Source organism: Alligator sinensis, unplaced genomic scaffold, assembly GCF_000455745.1.
Source record: "Alligator sinensis unplaced genomic scaffold, ASM45574v1 scaffold824_1, whole genome shotgun sequence".
NCBI classification, from domain to species: Eukaryota; Metazoa; Chordata; order Crocodylia; family Alligatoridae; genus Alligator; species Alligator sinensis.
This window is the reverse complement of record NW_005842463.1, coordinates 767,777-785,971: the sequence shown is the minus strand read 5'-3', so window position 1 is coordinate 785,971 and position 18,195 is coordinate 767,777. Positions and strand designations below refer to the sequence as shown.

Below are 18,195 nucleotides of genomic sequence, written 5' to 3'. Positions count from 1 at the left end.
AGTCATAGACAGAGTAAGATACCAGTCCTAGTGAGAGTGATGCCAGCACTGTTTGGTTTGAGAACCATTTAATCTCTTAAGCATCAAGCTTTAAAAAAGAGCAGTTTGATTGTTAGCATTGTGGCTGCTTACTGACATAAAAAAGGCATGTTACTTTAAACTCCACACGTCCCTGCACGAAGCCCAGCACATGCCTAAAAGAAGTAGCACGTTAGTTGGACCTGGATCTCCCCAACATCTGTATAGATCAGGTATTTCAGTGGGGCTTTTTTGGCGTTTTTAACTAATAGCTGATTGAAGTGCCAAAAAGCCCTGCTGAAATTCAGTCTATACAGATGCTGCAGAGCTGGGTCGAATTAACACGCTGCCTCTTCTGGTAAAGTGCTGGGTTAGTTTGGGTTTTTTTCCACATCTGTCAGCAGCCAATGTTCCTCGCTTTCAACTGAAAGCCCTGCATTTTAAAAGGTTTCCTTGTTTGCTCAGGCTTTAAATTGCTATCACAGCAAGTCAAAGCTCATGTGTAATTTGTCATATATTTGGGGAACTGATGATTGATTTGTAAAACTGAAAGGTGAGGCACTCACCTGCCAAGGCCATAGTAGCATGAATTAATGTTTGTACGACTTGCATCATGAGATTTGAATGATGGATAGACAAACACCTGACTCAGGCTCTGCAGAAAGGAAAGTATAGAGAAGGGTGCAGAAACATGTCTGGTTCACCCTTTTCCCCTACCCCTCAATATATGGGATTTTTTGCTGTTGTGTATTTAATTAAAGAAAATGCATCCAGTAAAATTTGAACAATTGTCTGTAATGTGAAAGCCTAGTTGAGGCTCTGAAAAATAGTGCATTCAGTTTTTAGCCACCAGAGGGAGTTTTGTCTGATGCATACCTATTCTTTAGTTTATACTACTCAGTCTGCAGCATTTCAGTAGACCATGTTAATTGATCTTTTATTTATAATGCAGAGGGAGAACAACTGTTCTTCCTTCTCACAGAGGGTGGGATGTAAAGCAATAGATTTACACTGCAGCAAAACAGGTTTAGTTTAAATCTCAGGAAAAAACTTCCTACCTCTAAAAATGTAGGACAGCAAAACAAGCAGCTCTTGAAAGTTTTGGAATCTCCTTTATTGGAGGTTTTCAAGGACAAGCTATATGGCCATTTATCTTGGATGGTTTAGGAATAGCCTTTTCTGCATCTATGCAGGTGGTTGGACTGGATAATCTTCAACAACCCTTACAATCCCATGACTGAAACATACCCACTAAATAGGGCTCTGCGAAACAGCACCATTTCGTTTTGACTTCCATGTCACTGTTTCAAAGGGACAGTGTTTCATTTTGTTGTTTTGTTTTGTCGACTCCTGCCAGGTTTCAAGGAGATAGGTGAAGAGGTTTCTGAGAAACTGCACCTCAAACAGTTGAAAGGAAAACTCGAATCACTTGGCAGCAGCGGCAGCCTCCTGTCATCCATACATAGATCCAAGTGCCCGCACCCCCAGGAGGAGTCCAGCACAGCCCCGCAACTGCGGGCCCCCAGATCTGCGTGTGGGATGACAGGAGGCTGCCACCTGGGACCTACGCTGAGTGCAGCCTGCACCCAGCACCAAGAAGATTGCTGCTGCAGGATGACAGGAGGCTGCCACTGCTGCCTGGAGCCAGCAGCAGCAGCAATCTTCCCAGCTGGGCTGCACCCAGCACCAGTCCCAGGTGGCAGCAGCAGCCTCCTGTTATCCAGCGCATAGGTCCAGGGGCCCGCACCCCTAGGAGGGCTGCGGGGCTGTGCCAGACTCCTGGGGGTGCGGGCCCCCAGATCACATGGGATGACAGGAGGCTGCCACTGCCGGCTGACACCAGTGTTGGGTGCAGCCCATGCCAAACACCGGGAAGACTGCTGCTGCCGCTGGCCCCAGCCAACAGCGACAGCATGCTGTCATCCCACACGCAGATCTGGGGACCCACAGCCCCCAGGAGGGCTACAGGGCTGTGCCAGACTCCTCCTGGTGGGGGGTATGGGCTGCCAGATCTGCGCGTGGGATAACAGCAGGCTGCTGCTGCCAGCTGGGACTAGCACTGAAGCCAGGCAAGGCCAACTTTGAAACTTGAAACATTTCAAAACTTTCGAAACGTTTCAAGCGCTCTCATTTCATTTTGAAGCTGCTTCAAAGACTTTTGTTTCGTTTCTTTTTGATTTCGTTGTTTCAAGCTCAAAACTCATTGAAACAGCTTCAAAACAAAAATACCCAGCAAAATTTCTACTAAACACTCATCATGAAAATATTTCCCAAAGCCAGTTAGTGTATGTTAAACTGTAAATCAACGTAAATAATTCCTTACATATTTTGAGTCAAGTCTTAGTAAGCTAGGAAGTGAGTTTTTGTAACGTTTTGGTATTGCTGAAGTGATGTAGTTATGATGGTCCAGGAAATACATGAGTTTCCATGGACGATATATTTTATTGAACCAGCTGCATGGTTGGGAGAGATTTAGACAAGCTTTCAGGTATCAGTACACTTCTGCAGACCACAGGCTCTATACCTGTGATATCTGAAAGTTTGTCTGAATTTCTGCCAACTATGCAGCTGGTCCAGTAAAAGATACCACCCACAAAAATGCTTGCGTATCTTTTCATGTTTCCATTTTTGCTTACAGCATTGTGTGTTTGGACACGTGGAAGTTTGCTGAAGGTTTCTTTAGTGCTAATAGTTTTCAATTTTTTTCAAGCAATTGTATTCATGACCAAAGAAAACTGTTCAGTGCTTAAACATACATTCCCATTTTTTTAATGATACAAAGAGTTTTATAAGGAAGTAACTAAGAGAAGGACCAGTAAAATGAACATGTGATTTACAACCATAGTATATAAATGGTTTGACTGGACACGTACTGTTTGTATGACAAATTCTATGTGATCACCTCTGTTGCCTAACATTTCCAGGCTTTATTAGCATCTCATTGTTTGGGGTACAAAGAGAGACTTATTTCATGCTTCAGGTCATCAAAGTTGTCCATAAAAAGAAGTAACTGCCATTAATGGCATACTGTATTTTAATACTAAGAAACACAATAGAATATAATTGAGACAGTTCAGAAGAATGTCTGTGGCTGGGGAATAGAGTAACTGGAACTATGAGAGCCTTCTCGCATTGCTCCAAAACAGGACAAGATCATAGCAACAGCTGTGTTCACTGTTGAATTAACTTCTTCCTGTGCCTTCCCACAAGATGGATTGATCTCCATCATATCTACTGCTGAGAGCAATCCTGTAATTTTAATAAAAGTTTTACTCAGAAAATTTAATTTGATTCATAACTTTCTTTTCAATGTGAGGAATTCCAAAGTCAGCGCTGTAAGAGTTCCAAGGTAACGTGCATTTTTCCCCTTTCTACTGACTTTGTTAAACTAAGAGTACAAACAGAAGTAACAACTGGAATGTTTCAGAAGGCCACCTGCATAAACATATATGTCTTTTGAAACATTACCAAAGTGGTCAAAGTGCTCCAAAATAGTACCTCCTTCAATGAAGTGCTACTTTGGACCTTTTTATTTTGTTACTTGTGCACAAGAACATGAAGGGAGAGCCTGCTGCTGTCCAGCTACCAGGTCCCAGGATGCTGCTAGTTTTCTGCTGAGACACCCACCCCATCCCTCCACCAGATCCACTGCTTCCAGAGCTGGGCTGGAGCCAGAGTCAGAACCAGACTTCCTTCCCCCCTGCCAAATCCTGGGGCCACTGCAAGAGTCAGGGCCTTCCAGCTCCAAGCCTCTCTACCTCTAAGAGGAAAGGTTTGGGGGATTTGGAGCTGAAGAGTTGGGATTCTGGCAGTATCCCAAATGGGAGAAGTGGGATCCTAGGATTCCCCCTCACTCCTTACCTCTTCACTGTAGTGCTCTGTGCTCTCCCTTCCCTTCCACTGTCTCTCTGTGGAGGAAGGGGGAAACAGATCCACAGACTCCTGCCGCTTTTTGAAACAGACATGTGCCCCCTAGCTGAAATAATTCTTTTTAATATGCTCCCAAGTGTATCTCGCCTGGAAACATTTCCACAGTAACTTGTCTGCATCCTAAGGCACCGCAACTAGTACTGAACAATTTCTGCTCTAGGGCAAGATACTTAGGGTTAGGGTTTTTCTTCTCTGCTCCCCTGCTGGATGCCAAAGTGCTGGTGTTAGGGAGCCAGTTATGACTCCATCGTTTTCATTTAAGGACTACTATAACTTGTGCCAACTTGCTTGGTTCCTAACGGCTCAGAAGCCGCTTTCGCCACTGGTAAAGTCACAGCTGCAAGAAGCCAATGTTTCAGCTTGCTGGCAAGGGCACTAACCAAGCAATGGTTCATCAAAGGGAGACTGATCACTTGAGTGGAGCAGAGAGGCTCGTCAGAAGCATCACATAACAGAGGGCTCTAGAAGTGATGACAGTCATAGCTTGCTCTAATCGCTGTCTTGCCAACCAGAATAAGAAGGCAAGTTTGAGGAAAAGAAGTAATGGGTCTTGGGACCTGGAAAGGAGCAACCAAAGCCCACAAGGGATTTAGAGAGGTGAGGAATCTGAAAGTGGGGATTTTGCATGCAGCTGTCTGTGGGATTTTCTTTTTCTTTTTTTTTTTTTTTTTTTTTGCTTCCTCTAATTCTATTGTGCTTTCCTCTGTGAATGTGCATGATACACGTGCTATTTGCAAGGCCTCTCTGTTCTTTGCTGTAACTGGTCAGTGTTCCCAAAGTGTTCAGTTGTGAGTTGGTGTTACCTGTGCACCCTAGGAAAGATGAGCTCAAGCTGTGGGGGGCTGAAATTCTGAATGTTGAAGATAAATCTGGATGCTTATTCAGGTGTGAAATGGTACCTGTTTTATAAAGGTCTTCTGTCATATACATGCCCTCCCTAAAAGTCATTCCTTCAGGAACAGGGGTGCCTGTAGCTGGTGTCAGAGAGGGATCCAAGCCATCAACATCAAAGCCTAAGTGAATTGGTCTCTTCTTACTTGGTGGGGAACAAGAAAACAGAGTTAGAACATCTATGTTCAGGAAACTTTGAAGTGGTTCTCTGAAAATGTTCTTTACAGATTAGAAAAACTTAAAACCTCTCCATATAAGTTTCTTGTGCCCTACTTGGAAAATATCTACATGTGGCACAGAAGTTATAAAATGTAGGGTTCTGGATGCCATCATGGTGCAACAAAAAAAAAGATTGATAATTTTATGCAACATTTGTCTACTTTTGAGAAGTGATTGTAAAACATCTGGTATGTGCATCAGGGCTGTAGGAAAGTAGAGATGGGGAGCACTTATTGGGTCTGTCCCTCTGGCTAGAATATTTTAAAGATAAAACAATTTAAATATAATCACAACAAACACGACGTGTTTTAAGTGTGCACAAATCAAAAGAGTTTTAAAAGGACCTCAGGTGATAAAGCCAATAATATTAACAAGTTCATAACTGTCAAGGCAGAAAAACTGTCTGACTTGTGTTCAGATTATTGTCAGTAGATACAAACAGTGTCTGACTTGTGTTTAAGTATTTGACTGAGCTGTATTCTAATATCCAGTAGTCCTATTACTCATACATATTGCAGACTTCTCCTCCTGCTGTCCTGAAACAAGTTTATTCTACCATTATTCATGCTACATCCCTGGAGCTCACTGGTGTCATCCCCAATCACTTCTGCAAATGGGTAATGTAATTTTTACCCTCACTAATAAATTATACATTCTGTTTACTTACTTGGCTAGCAAATAGCTAAGTGTTTCCTCCATCACCTTCCCAATCCCAAGTTTATCTACTTCACTCATCGAATAGCACTTAATGCCCAGAGATTTCACAACGCAGCTGAAAGACATACAAAAGACTAAGTAAATTTAAATTGCTTTTTGACATTGAATAAATGTATATTGTCCTTAAATGTTTACCTTTTATCAGAAAGCTAAGTGCAAATATTTTAAGTAATCTTACATTTTTATTCTGCTTACAAATTATGATGAGGGAGTTATTGGGGCAGGGGGATACATATTCACTTTGTAGTCAAGGGCTTAATTTTTTAAGTGCTTAAGGGGATATTTAGTACCTTAGATCTATATCAGCTAAGTTTGACATTTGTATCTAATGGTTTGGGGTTTGGCTGCATTAAGTCAAAATGATGCCTAAAAATCTGTCTGTGTGCTTAAGCTTGTTTTTTAATTCTTTTGTAATAGATGTATGAAATCAGTGTATTCATACAAGTGCTGGTTTAGACATACAGGGAGGATATGAGGGAAATATCAGAAAAGCAGGAGCAGTTGCTTGAAGACCTTTTTTTTCCCATTGCAGCAGCAGATGTCAGAACAGAAGAGCCAGGTGATTTGAGGAGGAAAAGGAAGGAAAGAGGCAAGTAAGAGCTGGGATGTCTAGGAGATAAGGGGGACAGTACTGAAAGAACAGGTTGGGCATCAGAAGGTGAAACTAGACTCACTGTTCACCAGGGTCCACATCTCTCAGGCCAATATATACAATATCCTTAGCAGACAGGCAAGGAGTTACCCATGAGAATCCTGGAACATCAGGCACCTAAGAAGCTCAAAAGAACAGGTTTCATTTTTCACTCCATTACAGAACAGAATCCAGTTTTGTGCAAAAAGGTGCAAACCAAGCTTCGGTTCAATGCAATTATTCATGTGACTTTTGTTTTTTTACTCAAAGCCCTGACTACTTGAAAACCCCTGATTTATGACTGTACAACAGTCAGAAGTGTTGAGATGAGGCTGAAAAGAAAAAGTAGTGCCAGAGAGAAACTTGCTTGAGGCTAGGGGATGCTCATAGTCCCAGCTGGAGGGTTTAGTGTAGGGACACGGAGGCTTCTTGTCCTTCTTTTGCATACAGAAGCGAGGGTGGTCTGGTTAGGGAGCCCAAGTTCTGCATTTATGAAGAAATAGGTAGGCAGTTTCTAAATGTAACAATGGTGGTCAGGGAGAGTAGAGGGTGGTCTTGACCCATCCTACGCACTTGTGATGAGATCCCAATATAAAGAGTTTGTGATGATTGCATTACCTTGTCCTTCAGTTCCTTTATGAGGAAAGCCATGGGCTGCCCATGCAGATTCCCGCTTGGAGATGTTAGTGGTGTGTTAATGTCAGTGTGGGCATCAAACCAAACTAAACCAAGATCTGGGTGAACTTTTGCATGCCCCGAGATGGTTCCTATCGCCAAACTGCATAAGCAGAGATGGGTATAAACACAAGAGATAAGCAATGGAGCGCAGGTGCATACTTTCTGTTATGGATCAAAATGACAAAGCTTTTTGTAACGTTATAAATATTCCCCAAGGATAAAATTCTGGAATGGGAAATGCCATTTTCTTTTGGTTTACTTACAAACATATAGCACTTAAGGAGATCCCTCACTTTCTTGAAGTTATGTATGTGATTGGTTCAAAGTTTTGATGCCTGAGGTGAACCAGTAACAACCTACTTTGTCCTCCTTGGGAATACTTGCAGTTTATAAAGTTATGCAATATGTAAGCATTCATAGGACAGTCCCAAATCTCTACAAAGCTCCAAGGTTTATCAATGATGGAGTAAAGCATCCTCTGTAAGTTTGTAAATGTAAATACAACTGGACAGGAGACAGCCTTATCTGCATGGCTGAACTTTTATCTCCCAGTTGTCTTAAAGAGCGTTTGCTGTATGGAAAGTTGTTGACCTAGTTTAACAGACAGCTAGGCTTGAAGCCACACTGTACGGACTTAACTAAAATCAAGCAGGCTGTTCAGTAGGGAGCTTGTACTGTGCTGGAAACCATTCATGCTTTTGTAGAAATATTGTCTAATAAACAACCTGTGATCCCCACCAAGTATCAGACAGGTTCTTCCACTTTTCTTCACTTCTGCCACAGTATTTGCTAGCTTCTCTTTAGCCTTCCCAACAGATCTGGGATTTTTCACATTGTGACATGGACCATCATCGGGAACATCATCAAACATCAGGTCTCCATAATCCTTGATGTCATACCCTGTAGTTAGCATGGCAGAAGAGAATGTTAACAATGACAAGTAAATAGTGTCACATTATAACATTTCCTATGCAATATTCCACAGCTAGTAATATGGTGTAAACAGCATTTCTTTCATAAAGCAATTTTATGCTTAGATATGTGTAATGTCATTTTGCCTGCATATTAATTTTTAACTTTACTTTTTTCAGACTCTCATTTTACAGATAAGTCAGGATCATCCTAAAATATCTGGGGCTGAAACAAATTTCCACCCCCTAAATAAATATCTATGAGATGGTCAAGTAGGGAAGATGAGAGAAGTTCTTATCCTGGCTGCTACCTTAGGATCATAGGAAAGCAGGGCTGTAAGGGATCTCAAAAGGTCTAGACGAGCCTTGTGCTCAAAAGGATCATCCCTGATTTAACCATCCCAGTCAAGTGTCTGTCAAATCTGCTACTAAAAACTTCAAAGGATGGAGATTCCACAATTTCTCTTAGTAATCTGGTCCAATGTTTGACCACCCACATAGCCAGAAAATTCCTTCTAATCCCCAACCTAACTTTTCCCTGTTGAAGCTTGAGGCCATTGTTCCTAGTTCTGTCCTCTTTGATCACTCCTCCATCTTCTCTGTAATCATCCTTCAGGTATTTGGAAACTCTTACCAAATCTGCCCTCAGTCATCTCTTCTCCAAAATTAAATAATCCTAGTTCTTTCAGAGGAAGGACTGGTCAGTGGTCTGGGTGTTAACAGACACAGATGCTCTGCCACAGAAAGGCCTCAAGTCAGTCATTCAGGGCCACATCCACAAAGGGAGTTGAGTGTTGTGCTGCAATGTTGAACATCACCTAAGCTTTAGGTGCCTGAACCCCACTGGAGGAGCCACAGCTCTCAGTTGGGCATCTAAACTCCCTGTTCAAGGGGGAGAATTAGCTGCCTCAGACTGGGATTAAAACAACCAGAATGCTCAACAGTTTAGGACCTTTCTACATTGACTAGCCAGTAAGAAATACTCAAGGAAGGGATGCATCTCAAATCTAGTCCTTCAGGGGCTTAGGCAATAAGATTCATTGCACAGAGCCCTCTTGTACAAGTAGGTACCTAAATTGTCCCTTTTCAGAAATGGAAGATCTGCTCTTTTGTAAAGCCTGGGAGGAAGTACTAGTGGAGAGGTGACCTTCCTCATTTTTATACATTAACCTAATGGGATATGGTAGTTCTGGGTTCAATTCCTTTCTCAGTCTGAGTGGGGTCAAATGTACTCCTCCCAGGAGAGTCCCCTAAACATCAGCCTGCAAATCATTCTGGGCCAAAATCACACTCTCCAACTCTCCTGCTGTAGCTTAGGAAATAGCTGCTAAAAGAATTCAAGATTCACTGGGTGAGAGAGAGCCAGCAGGAGCATGACTGTAGCCTTGTAATGATGGTACTCTCACAGCCTATGGAAATACCCTACTCAACACACCATCAACAGAAAGCTAACATTCTCACTGGCCAGGAACTGAAATATTGTACAAACCTGCAGGCACTCTAGCTACCTGCTGTGCACCACCTCCCCCAACCCTGATATTTAGTCATTTTCTGGGGGTGGGGGGCTGAAAAAAAAAAGGCCAAAAAAAAAAAATCTCACAGATTCTTGGATTTGGGTAGTTCTATGCAAAATCAGAAACATATGGGCATATTTTTGTTTAATGATTTTTTTAAAATTGAAGATGCTAATTTCTAAGCAAATTATTGGTACGCTTACAAATTAAAATAGCATCCTTCGCCATTCTCCATTGTATTCCTTTTGATAAGTACCTTGTGCTATTAGTTTGTCAATCAAGCCAGCTTCCCTCATCACTGCTGGCCCTTCTTCCACTCCTTTCTGTACCTATTAATAACAAATGCAATGTTAAATTCAGCAGCTCAGTTCTAGACAGCTAAATCAGAAACAAACCTGGTTACAGCATAACTCAGATTTAAACAGGGGACTATGTATAAATTTGCTGCCCTAAAATACTTGATTAGAAAGTAAAGCAAATCAGGTAGCTCATATCTGATTTTCTGAAGTAGGTACTATGAGATGACAAGTCACAAAGATCTATGCAGGAAATGTATTTAAGCCTCAACCCTGAAAGCTGATCAGTGCAAAGCGCCCTTACATGTAACTAGATTCTGCAAGGGGTCTGATGTACAGGTTTAACTGGGGGTGCTAACTGGGGTTTAACTTTGCAGAGGTCCATGCACAGAAGATCTAACTGCAGGATTGGTGCTCTAGTGAGTATAGAAATCATCACAAAATTAAATTGCTATCTTTGAGAGTCCCAGAGCTTAAAAGAGCAACTCCCCAGACCTTAAAAAAAAAAAGACCCTTATTAATTCTTTTGACCAGAGTAGATGGTCAAAAATTCAATCTTGCAGGTGATTTCAGTGAAAAAGAGAAATTGAAGAAGGAGCCAGGTACTGTCGACATTCTTCTCTTCGTTTACAAGAATGTGAACGGTCATTTTCCTAAACAAAGGACAACTCAGACAAGCCAGAGACACGTTTTCCTTGTTCTCAGCACCCAGACTCTTGCTACCATCAGCCAGCCCAAAAGCTCTCTCACCAGGACTCTCTCAGGATCACATGCTATGCTTGTTCAGGCTGTGCTGGAGCTTACTTCTTTGCTTCTGTGGTGCTTCTGCTTGTTTCTTCTCCTGACCTGTTTCTTACTTTAGCTAGAGCCATCAACACACTTTATTTCCTTCCCCAGATTTTTTGAATTCTTGAGCAAACTTACCTATCCTCTTTATTTTGGACAAAGGTACATATTTGCTTTTGGCAGGGTTTGGAGAATGCTGCTGTTTAACTTTGTAAAGAAAAGGCAGCAGTTAAAACTATCAGTTTTAACGAGGCTTAATTCAGCCTCTGAAAGTATTGTATAGGTATAAAGCAGAATTTATTCTGAAAGAAGAAGAAAAATGTTATTCTCATGCTGTAGGAACTCTATTCTAATTTTCAGCTCAGTAGAAAGTCTCCATCTGGTTTGAACAGACAGCTACTAGTTCTATCAGTGAATAAAATGGTCCACTTTCACATCCAGCCACCTAGGGATTCTTACAAAGGTACCTCGAGTCATTTCAAAGAAAAGAAAATATTCTCCTATTGTATGTGTTCTGTTCTGTACAAAATGCCTGAAAGCCTATGTCATGGATACATGGAAGAAAAAACAGCTCTGAGCATAGGAGATGTTAATAACATGGAACAACTGGAGCACATCTTTTATCAGGCTTGCCTCATTAGTAAAAATGATCATCTCATTTTCAACACCACAGCATCATTTTTGGTAATTATTTCATAGTGATTGTAGATCTTGTGAACGGTCGTGAAATTAGAAAGCTTCTCAGACTGTTGCTTTATAAGATTTAATGGGGGAACACACTGTAGCTGGCAAGAGTCTATGCACACAGCTCTGGGCACGCAACTTCCTCTGACTTCTTTGATGTGCTCCACAGAAAGCAGCCATTGGACCAGGTCCAGTCCATATGACTAGACACATGCAGAGCTCTCATTCATTTTAATGCCCAGTTGCTTTAAAGGTAAGTTGGCTCCTTTACATATTTCCTCAAGAGTGGTAATTCCTAGAGGCCCAGCCAGCTAGGAAACTTGGCAGCAGGGTTGGAGGAGGGATTCCTTGGTTTCCTTTTAAGTTTGTCTCCCACTTCCCCTGAAGTGGTCCAGCTTCAAGAGGAAAATTGCATTTCTCTTCTAACCCAGCTACAAAGCTGAACTGTCACTGGGCTGCCTCATACTTTGAACTTTTAATTAAAATGTTGAAATAGAGATGGTCTGAATGCTCCCAAATCTGTACTTGAAGTACAAGGAACATTTTAAAGCAGACCGGCTGCCTTTGAAGTTCATGGCTTACCCTCACAGGGAAAAGAGACCGATGATGGCCAAGAAACCAAAGCAGAGTTAACTGGCTTCCCATGAATTGGACTAAGGGATGTCCTCTCAGCAGCATTTCATGGCTGTCCAGCCCCTAGAAACAAATTGGCAGCTTGGCTCCCTAGAGGTAAGATGTGATCATGTTAATGGTCTTTACTCCTGTGAGCAGTTGTTTTGACTTGAAACTAGGATTAATTGAGTGATCAAAATGAAAGCTGAATGTGTTAATTAGGGAACATATGAAGACATGTGAGACGGCAGGATTCAAGGGAGGGTTCTCAAGGATCTATGCAACTAAATATATTTTATTAAAGTAACAGTAGCATTCGGAGATCCCAACAAGATTTTCAGCAGGTACCTCTATGCCTTCCCCATAACGTACACATACACACTACTGTAGTATCTGAATAGCTCAGTCTTTCATTCATTTACCCTTACAACACCTCAGTACGGGATGGGGGTGCTACTATCCCCATCCCACATACAAGGAACCAATAGACTAAGACTTGCCCAGGGTTACATTGGAAGTACGTGGTAGAGCAGGGACTTGAACTTGATGTTGTCAGGTTCTGAACTTACGTCCTAACTGCTGGACCATCTATCTGTTGTATTAGGTTTTGTATAGATAGCTGACAGGAGACAGTTCCTGCTCTAAAAAGTTTACAGTCTAAATCAGGGATGCTCAACCTTCAGCTCATGGAACAAATTCAGCTCATGAAGCCATGACATCCAACCCAGAGGGCTCCATACAGGTCAGGAAGTTTGGCAGTGTGGGAGCAGTGCCAGCTAATACTGCCACCCTTCCCTGCTGCCAAACTCCAAGTCCCACACTGCAGGTTCGAGCCATGATCCCTTCCCTGCCCCTGCCTCTCCCCCCAGTAGTGTTTGTTAGAATTTTTGCAGGAATTTAACATTAAATAGACATAGTCTACTCTCTGCAAATAATGTCACAGTTGAAACATAGACGCTACTACCACAATGAAACATTCCAGGGCTCCAGTATCCCATCTTTACCAGTACCACTGCTTCTAAAAGACTAGTATAAAATAATAGCCTGTATGGGACCCCATCGGGGTATCATTTATGGCATGAAACAGGAAAGCTTATGTCATGTATACAAATTATTCTGTCTAGTACAGCTGTCTGACTTTTTGTTATCATTTTAAATGACTAATCCATTTCTACATCTCACAGATATCTTGTTCTTAGTGCCAGGTTGGGGCAAGGAGGTCCATTTAGGACTTATTTGAAAAGAAAACATTTGTTCAATTTTAATTTTAATTTTATGTTGCTCTGTAACTATTTGAGTATCCCAAGCTTTCAGGCACTGTGAATGAGGACAAACGGGAGCTTCTGCTTTACCTTCTGAGTTTTTTTTTAACTTAAGCATTCCTATATCACTTACATATTCACACAACACTTCTTGGACGTCTGAACATCTCATAATGCACCTGAGAACCCAAACTCTTGTGTGTGCATGCACAAACAAGATGCTCTTGTAACACCCACCTTATTGTACTTTATTGCTTAATTTTAAGTGTTCACCCAGAGACAGAAGGCACAGTTCTTAGAAATGAGAGTAAATAATCTAGTTGGCTAGCTTACAACTATTGTTTAAAATGCAGAACATAAATAAAAGCTCTAAATACTCTTATGAACAAATATCTACAGGCTAAGGATGATGAAAAATATGCAAGCATAGAACAGTTTTACGATCCTCCTGTGATGTCTTTGTACTAAGATCAGAGATTTACACAGGTCCTATTTCAAACTAACATAATGAGCCTGTTAGTTATGAAAACTTGCCTAAACTACATTTTTCCAACATTTTGTTTCTACAAGCAACATTATATATAGTGAAGTAAAGACCTAAATCTCTGCTGAAAGTTATATAAATCTAAATAGTAAATTCAGTGTGAAATGACAACATTGCCATATCTGTGAAATTTTACTAGACCCCAAAAATTTAGAGGTGATTCCTGTAGCTGCCGTACCTGAGGCACAGCATAAATATGAGGCACTGAGAACCTGCACTGTGCCAACTAGACACAGAATAAGCTGATCATTGCAGTAAAAGGTTTCTAACACAAAAGGGAGACAGAGAGAGAAGCACAAGACCATAGGAAAGTCAGGAAAGGGAGTAGCTTGATTTTTTTTCTTACTATTTCAAGTCTTTTTGTGAGCAGTGTGCAAGTGGTTAGTTTGTGTGGTGTCCTTAAATGCCCTCTAGGATATAATTTGGCAAATAGAATGAGAAAGAAAAAAAGAGATGAAAGGAGCACATTGCACATATAGAGACAGTGTTTGCAAGGCTGGTTAAATTAATAAAAATACTATAGATTTTCCTTCATTCTGGATACAGCTAACCCACTCATGCTCAGATATAGCCTACGCCAAGTGCAGCAAGATGCTTCTAAAAACACAGTATTAGGAGTGGGCAAGCAGAGCAATTGTTTAATGCTCCAGGCCATGGAGGACCATCCTAGACTAAATTAATACAAGTCCTTAAATATGTAGCTGGGAGGAGGAAGAGGCCCCACAAGTCTGACGTTAGCTCTGTCTGAAGAGAACGTTCTTTTGAACTAGGTCAGGTTGTACTGATTTTCTTTTCAACTCCCAGTTAAATAGACCCTCCAGGAGCCCAACAGGAGTTGCATCTTCTCTGTGAAAATGACTGTTTAAATATAAGTGGAGAAGGATCGATGGTTTGGGAGAAGTGGTTGACTTTACATGACAGAAGATTTTCACTTAGGGCTTCAAAGCTAGAATTTGATCCTTCTTAATGAACATAATATTAATATCAACTTAGGGTGTATACAATCGTTCACCATACCTGGTCTACGTCCATGCAGCTTACTTTACTTACTACTGGGAGCTGAGCAGAGAGCCCAGTGTAAGTAACCCACTCAAGCAAATTAACTTAGATTATCATGCCATTTGGGGGCAATTTAAGCTTTCTGCACACCTGTACAATTGGGCATTTACATTGATCTACCCTGGTTAGGTCAATCTAAGTGCAACTCCTGTGTGTACCCTTATGTATTCTTGTCTTTTTCCTCATAAGCGTAGCTGAGATGGTATTGCCGCAAGAACTAAGGTCACTACTTTCCAGCCTAAGGTTAGGCTCCTAAGTAACCCAAAGGGTCCTGAGCATCAACAGTCCTCTTTACAGTTTACAACTCTTTGAAATGTGTCTAAATGTGCAAAAGTCAGGAATCTCATTCTCAGTCTTGCAGTAGCAGGATCCCCCTTCTGCCCCCCCCGCGCCCGCCTTTGATTTCTTGCTTCTCTGTTGTTTTGTTTTGTTTCATATGTAGGAATGCATTTAGCTGCAATGCTTAAAATATACTGCTCTGAAAGAAGTGGTAACCCCCTGGGGAAAAAAAATCATTTCAAACGGTAGGAAGGGGTGCTGGAGGGTGTACCATTTTGGTATTGCCCGAGGCGAAAACCCCTCTCACAAGCTGCCTGCTCTACTGACCCACCTCCTAGGAGTGGAGTAGGGGGATGGTGGAAAAGCTATACACACATTTTTCCAAGATCATTGTAAGCACACTTTGTTTGGATCTAGCTACATTCAAAAGTGCTCAGCCCCCTGAGTGGTAGTCTCATTTTGGAAAGAGGTTAACACTCTCAGTACTGAGCTCTTTTGAAAATCTATCCTATTATTTTTATGCACCTTCTCTCAAGGATCTCAGACCCAAGGGGCTGCAACTCTATTTATATCACAATGTTGCAAGCTAACAAACAGGACTAAAAAGCAGGCCTAGTAAAATACCTGCAGTCAAACGTAGCCAGAAAGCAGTGTTTTATGTGTATCTACCCGTCTAGATATACTTTGCAATATTAATGGTGCATTTACCTAGAAATAGACTGCAGAAATGGAATAACTCTTAACCAGATTAAACTGGCATGTTTCCTTAGGCATAGACATGAGAAGCGAATAATAGTCATTGTAGTGACTTCAAGTCATACCCTTATCCTCAGGTGCCCCTTTTTAAAGGCCATTTGGAAACTTGAAGAATAGGCTGATGACAAGAGCCAAGTACATGGCAGGCTGAAAAGAAAATCTGTCGTCTTAAATGTGTGTGTAGGGTTGTTTCTAAAATATAGCTGAATTTGGTGACAGCAAAAAAAGTCATGCTGCTTGCTGAACTAAAAAGGGGCTGGAAGCCATGCTGCTGTGGTTCTGAAAAATCTGCAACTTTAAATTATTTTGGTGGGCTTTGCTTTGCTTTGCTTTGCTTTGCTTGGGAAAATTATCATTGGAGTTATATGGTAAGTTTGCCCTTGGGCATTTGGGTTTTTTTCAGAAGAGCTGGGCACTCACAGCTTCTATTGGCTCTACCTAGAAATGCTAACACTCAGCACCAATAAAGAGACTTACAGTTGCTTTTCTAAATATATCTTACAGACTAGAAGAAATGACACCTAAACTATGGCCGGCTTTGCCACTGGGCTGCCTAAAGCAGAATGAGGTAGGAGGCATAGCTCAATGTATTGAGTCTAAACAAAATTGTTTTGGTGGAAAAAAATGGATTTTTGACTAAGGAAGCTGCTTTTTCTTTCCCCACAAAAAGAGAGGTTTTCCCAAACTATTTGTATCCTAAAATGTTTCCTTGTTGCCTCATAGAAGTCAGAGTTTTGATGCTTTGCATTCCTCTTCTCTAGGGCCCTGCTGTCCCACCTGGACTTCACTTCTCCTGATGCACTCCAGCCATATGACAGTCCCAGTTGCCACCTCCTCAGGGAGGGGCAAACAATGGGTACAATTATGAAAACTTTAGTAACCAAGGGCCCTGGCTTATGGAGGAGGCTAGAAACAGGATGATTTCAGGACTGAAACATTTCCATATTCCACTAAAAACTCAGTATTTTCTGTTGGGGAAAGGAAAAAAATGCCCATTTTCTGTCCGTCTCTGATGGGTACCTCATGTCTGGTTTTAATTCTTGTAAGTGCATTGGTTATTATATTTTAACGAAGAGCATTATATCACATAAGTTGACAAGCTCAATCATATCCGTATGTTTTTGTATAGTGTATTTCTTCTGTGCCTGGCCCATGAATTTTAACAGTGTAAAACAAAACAAAAAACAACCCAAAAACCCAACAGCCTACACATCAAAGCCCCTCTGTAACTACGTAACTAAATGAGTAGCTGACAAAAAGTCTGAGCAAAGTGCTCAGAAACAAATTCTGACATACAGGATGGAAGAGGGTGGGAGGGTCATAGGGACTGAAGATGATCCCATCAGCGGCACTGAGCATGTTGCGTCTAATTATTTAAATGAAGAGGACTGTATTGATTTCTGCACACTCAAGCAGATGTTTACCTAGAGCTCCACTTTACAGGATGTCACCCAGGTTAGTAAAACTCCCACATTATATGTTCACAGAGGTTGGGTTTCTAGTGGAGAGCTTGTAATTATTCTTAAACCTTTGTTCTCAAGCCAATAAAGGCCCTGTTCCTCACTGAGGACTGAATTTGTGACAAGTGTATGATATGAATAAGCAGCTTGTGAGCTCTGCAAAACTACAAAGGGAGGAGGAGAGAGGAAGACAATTCTCCTGGACTTCAGCAGCTCAAGCTACTAAACAGAATTTAACTCCATCTTTTGGAAAGCAGCCCTTGTGCTGAAGAGCTAGAAGCAGAGCTCATTCCATGGTCTATATTATGCCCTCTTCTTCTGACAAAGAGAGGGAGACAGATAAAAGCCTGGGATGAAGGTCAGGGGCAATAGTATTTGGGAAAAGCTGGAGATGCTCATTACCTGTCCCTTCGAAAAAGGAGCCCCAATGATTCCAAGTGACATCTTTGGTTTGACGCTCATCCAGACGTACACCTTTACCTTTGAGGGATCGCACCAAAATGGGACAGGTTCTTCGTCTTGGATCACTGACTAGCACACCTCTCACTGGCTGAGAACAGATTCCTCACATTTATAACAGCAGCGAAGGCATTTATCATCACGAGAACGGGAGGATTTTCTCTCTCCACCCACTGCAAAGAGCAATTGTGCAAGAACAGCATCAACGGTCACCACTTTCTTGTCCTTGAGTCTATGCATGAGAGTAACTGTTTAGTGCCCTTTTTATCCTGACAGCCTAATTTCAAATAAATGTGGCCAGCTTCTTCACATGCAGCTCTTTGTATGAGTGAAAAGCATCTCTTCCAATTATTAAATAATCAACCCTGCCATGGTGTCTGTTGCTGGCCACCACAGGTGCTAGGTATCTAATGAGTACAAGGCCTTTAGCTTTCAAGAAAGTGCTACCTGCTTTAGCCATTTCCTGATATTTTATAGATTTTTACTTTT

The 18,195-nt window shown here is 41.5% G+C and overlaps 1 protein-coding gene across 2 annotated transcripts; it reads right to left on the bottom strand.

Annotated features, from left to right (window-relative positions):
• Positions 1-1,949: 1,949 nt before the first annotated feature.
• On the bottom strand, positions 1,950-17,709 carry ARG1 (arginase 1). 2 transcript variants are annotated; one of them, XM_006030783.3, is made up of 8 exons: positions 17,650-17,709; positions 9,766-9,838; positions 7,810-8,008; positions 7,025-7,184; positions 6,450-6,544; positions 5,726-5,830; positions 4,848-4,984; positions 1,950-3,267 (listed from the first exon to the last, which is right to left on the bottom strand). In XM_006030783.3, exons 1-8 carry the CDS (start codon positions 17,707-17,709, stop codon positions 3,092-3,094), a joined length of 1,005 nt encoding a protein of 334 aa, XP_006030845.1. In that variant the 3' UTR covers positions 1,950-3,091. The 2 variants fall into 2 exon arrangements, with proteins under 2 accessions (XP_006030845.1, XP_006030846.1); XM_006030784.3 differs by having other exon boundaries at positions 7,810-7,984.
• Between the last annotated feature and the right edge of the window lie 486 nt (positions 17,710-18,195).

Coding starts and splice junctions, on each gene's coding strand:
- ARG1 (XM_006030783.3), bottom strand. CDS start 17,709: ATGAGCGTCAAACCAAAGATGTCACTTGGAATCATTGGGGCTCCTTTT. Junction 4,985..5,725: donor CTTAGCTATTTGCTAGCCAA/GTAAGTAAACAG, acceptor TTCCCCACCAAG/TAAGAAGAGACCAATTCACT. Junction 3,268..4,847: donor AGAAGACCTTTATAAAACAG/GTACCATTTCAC, acceptor TTAAAATTACAG/GATTGCTCTCAGCAGTAGAT.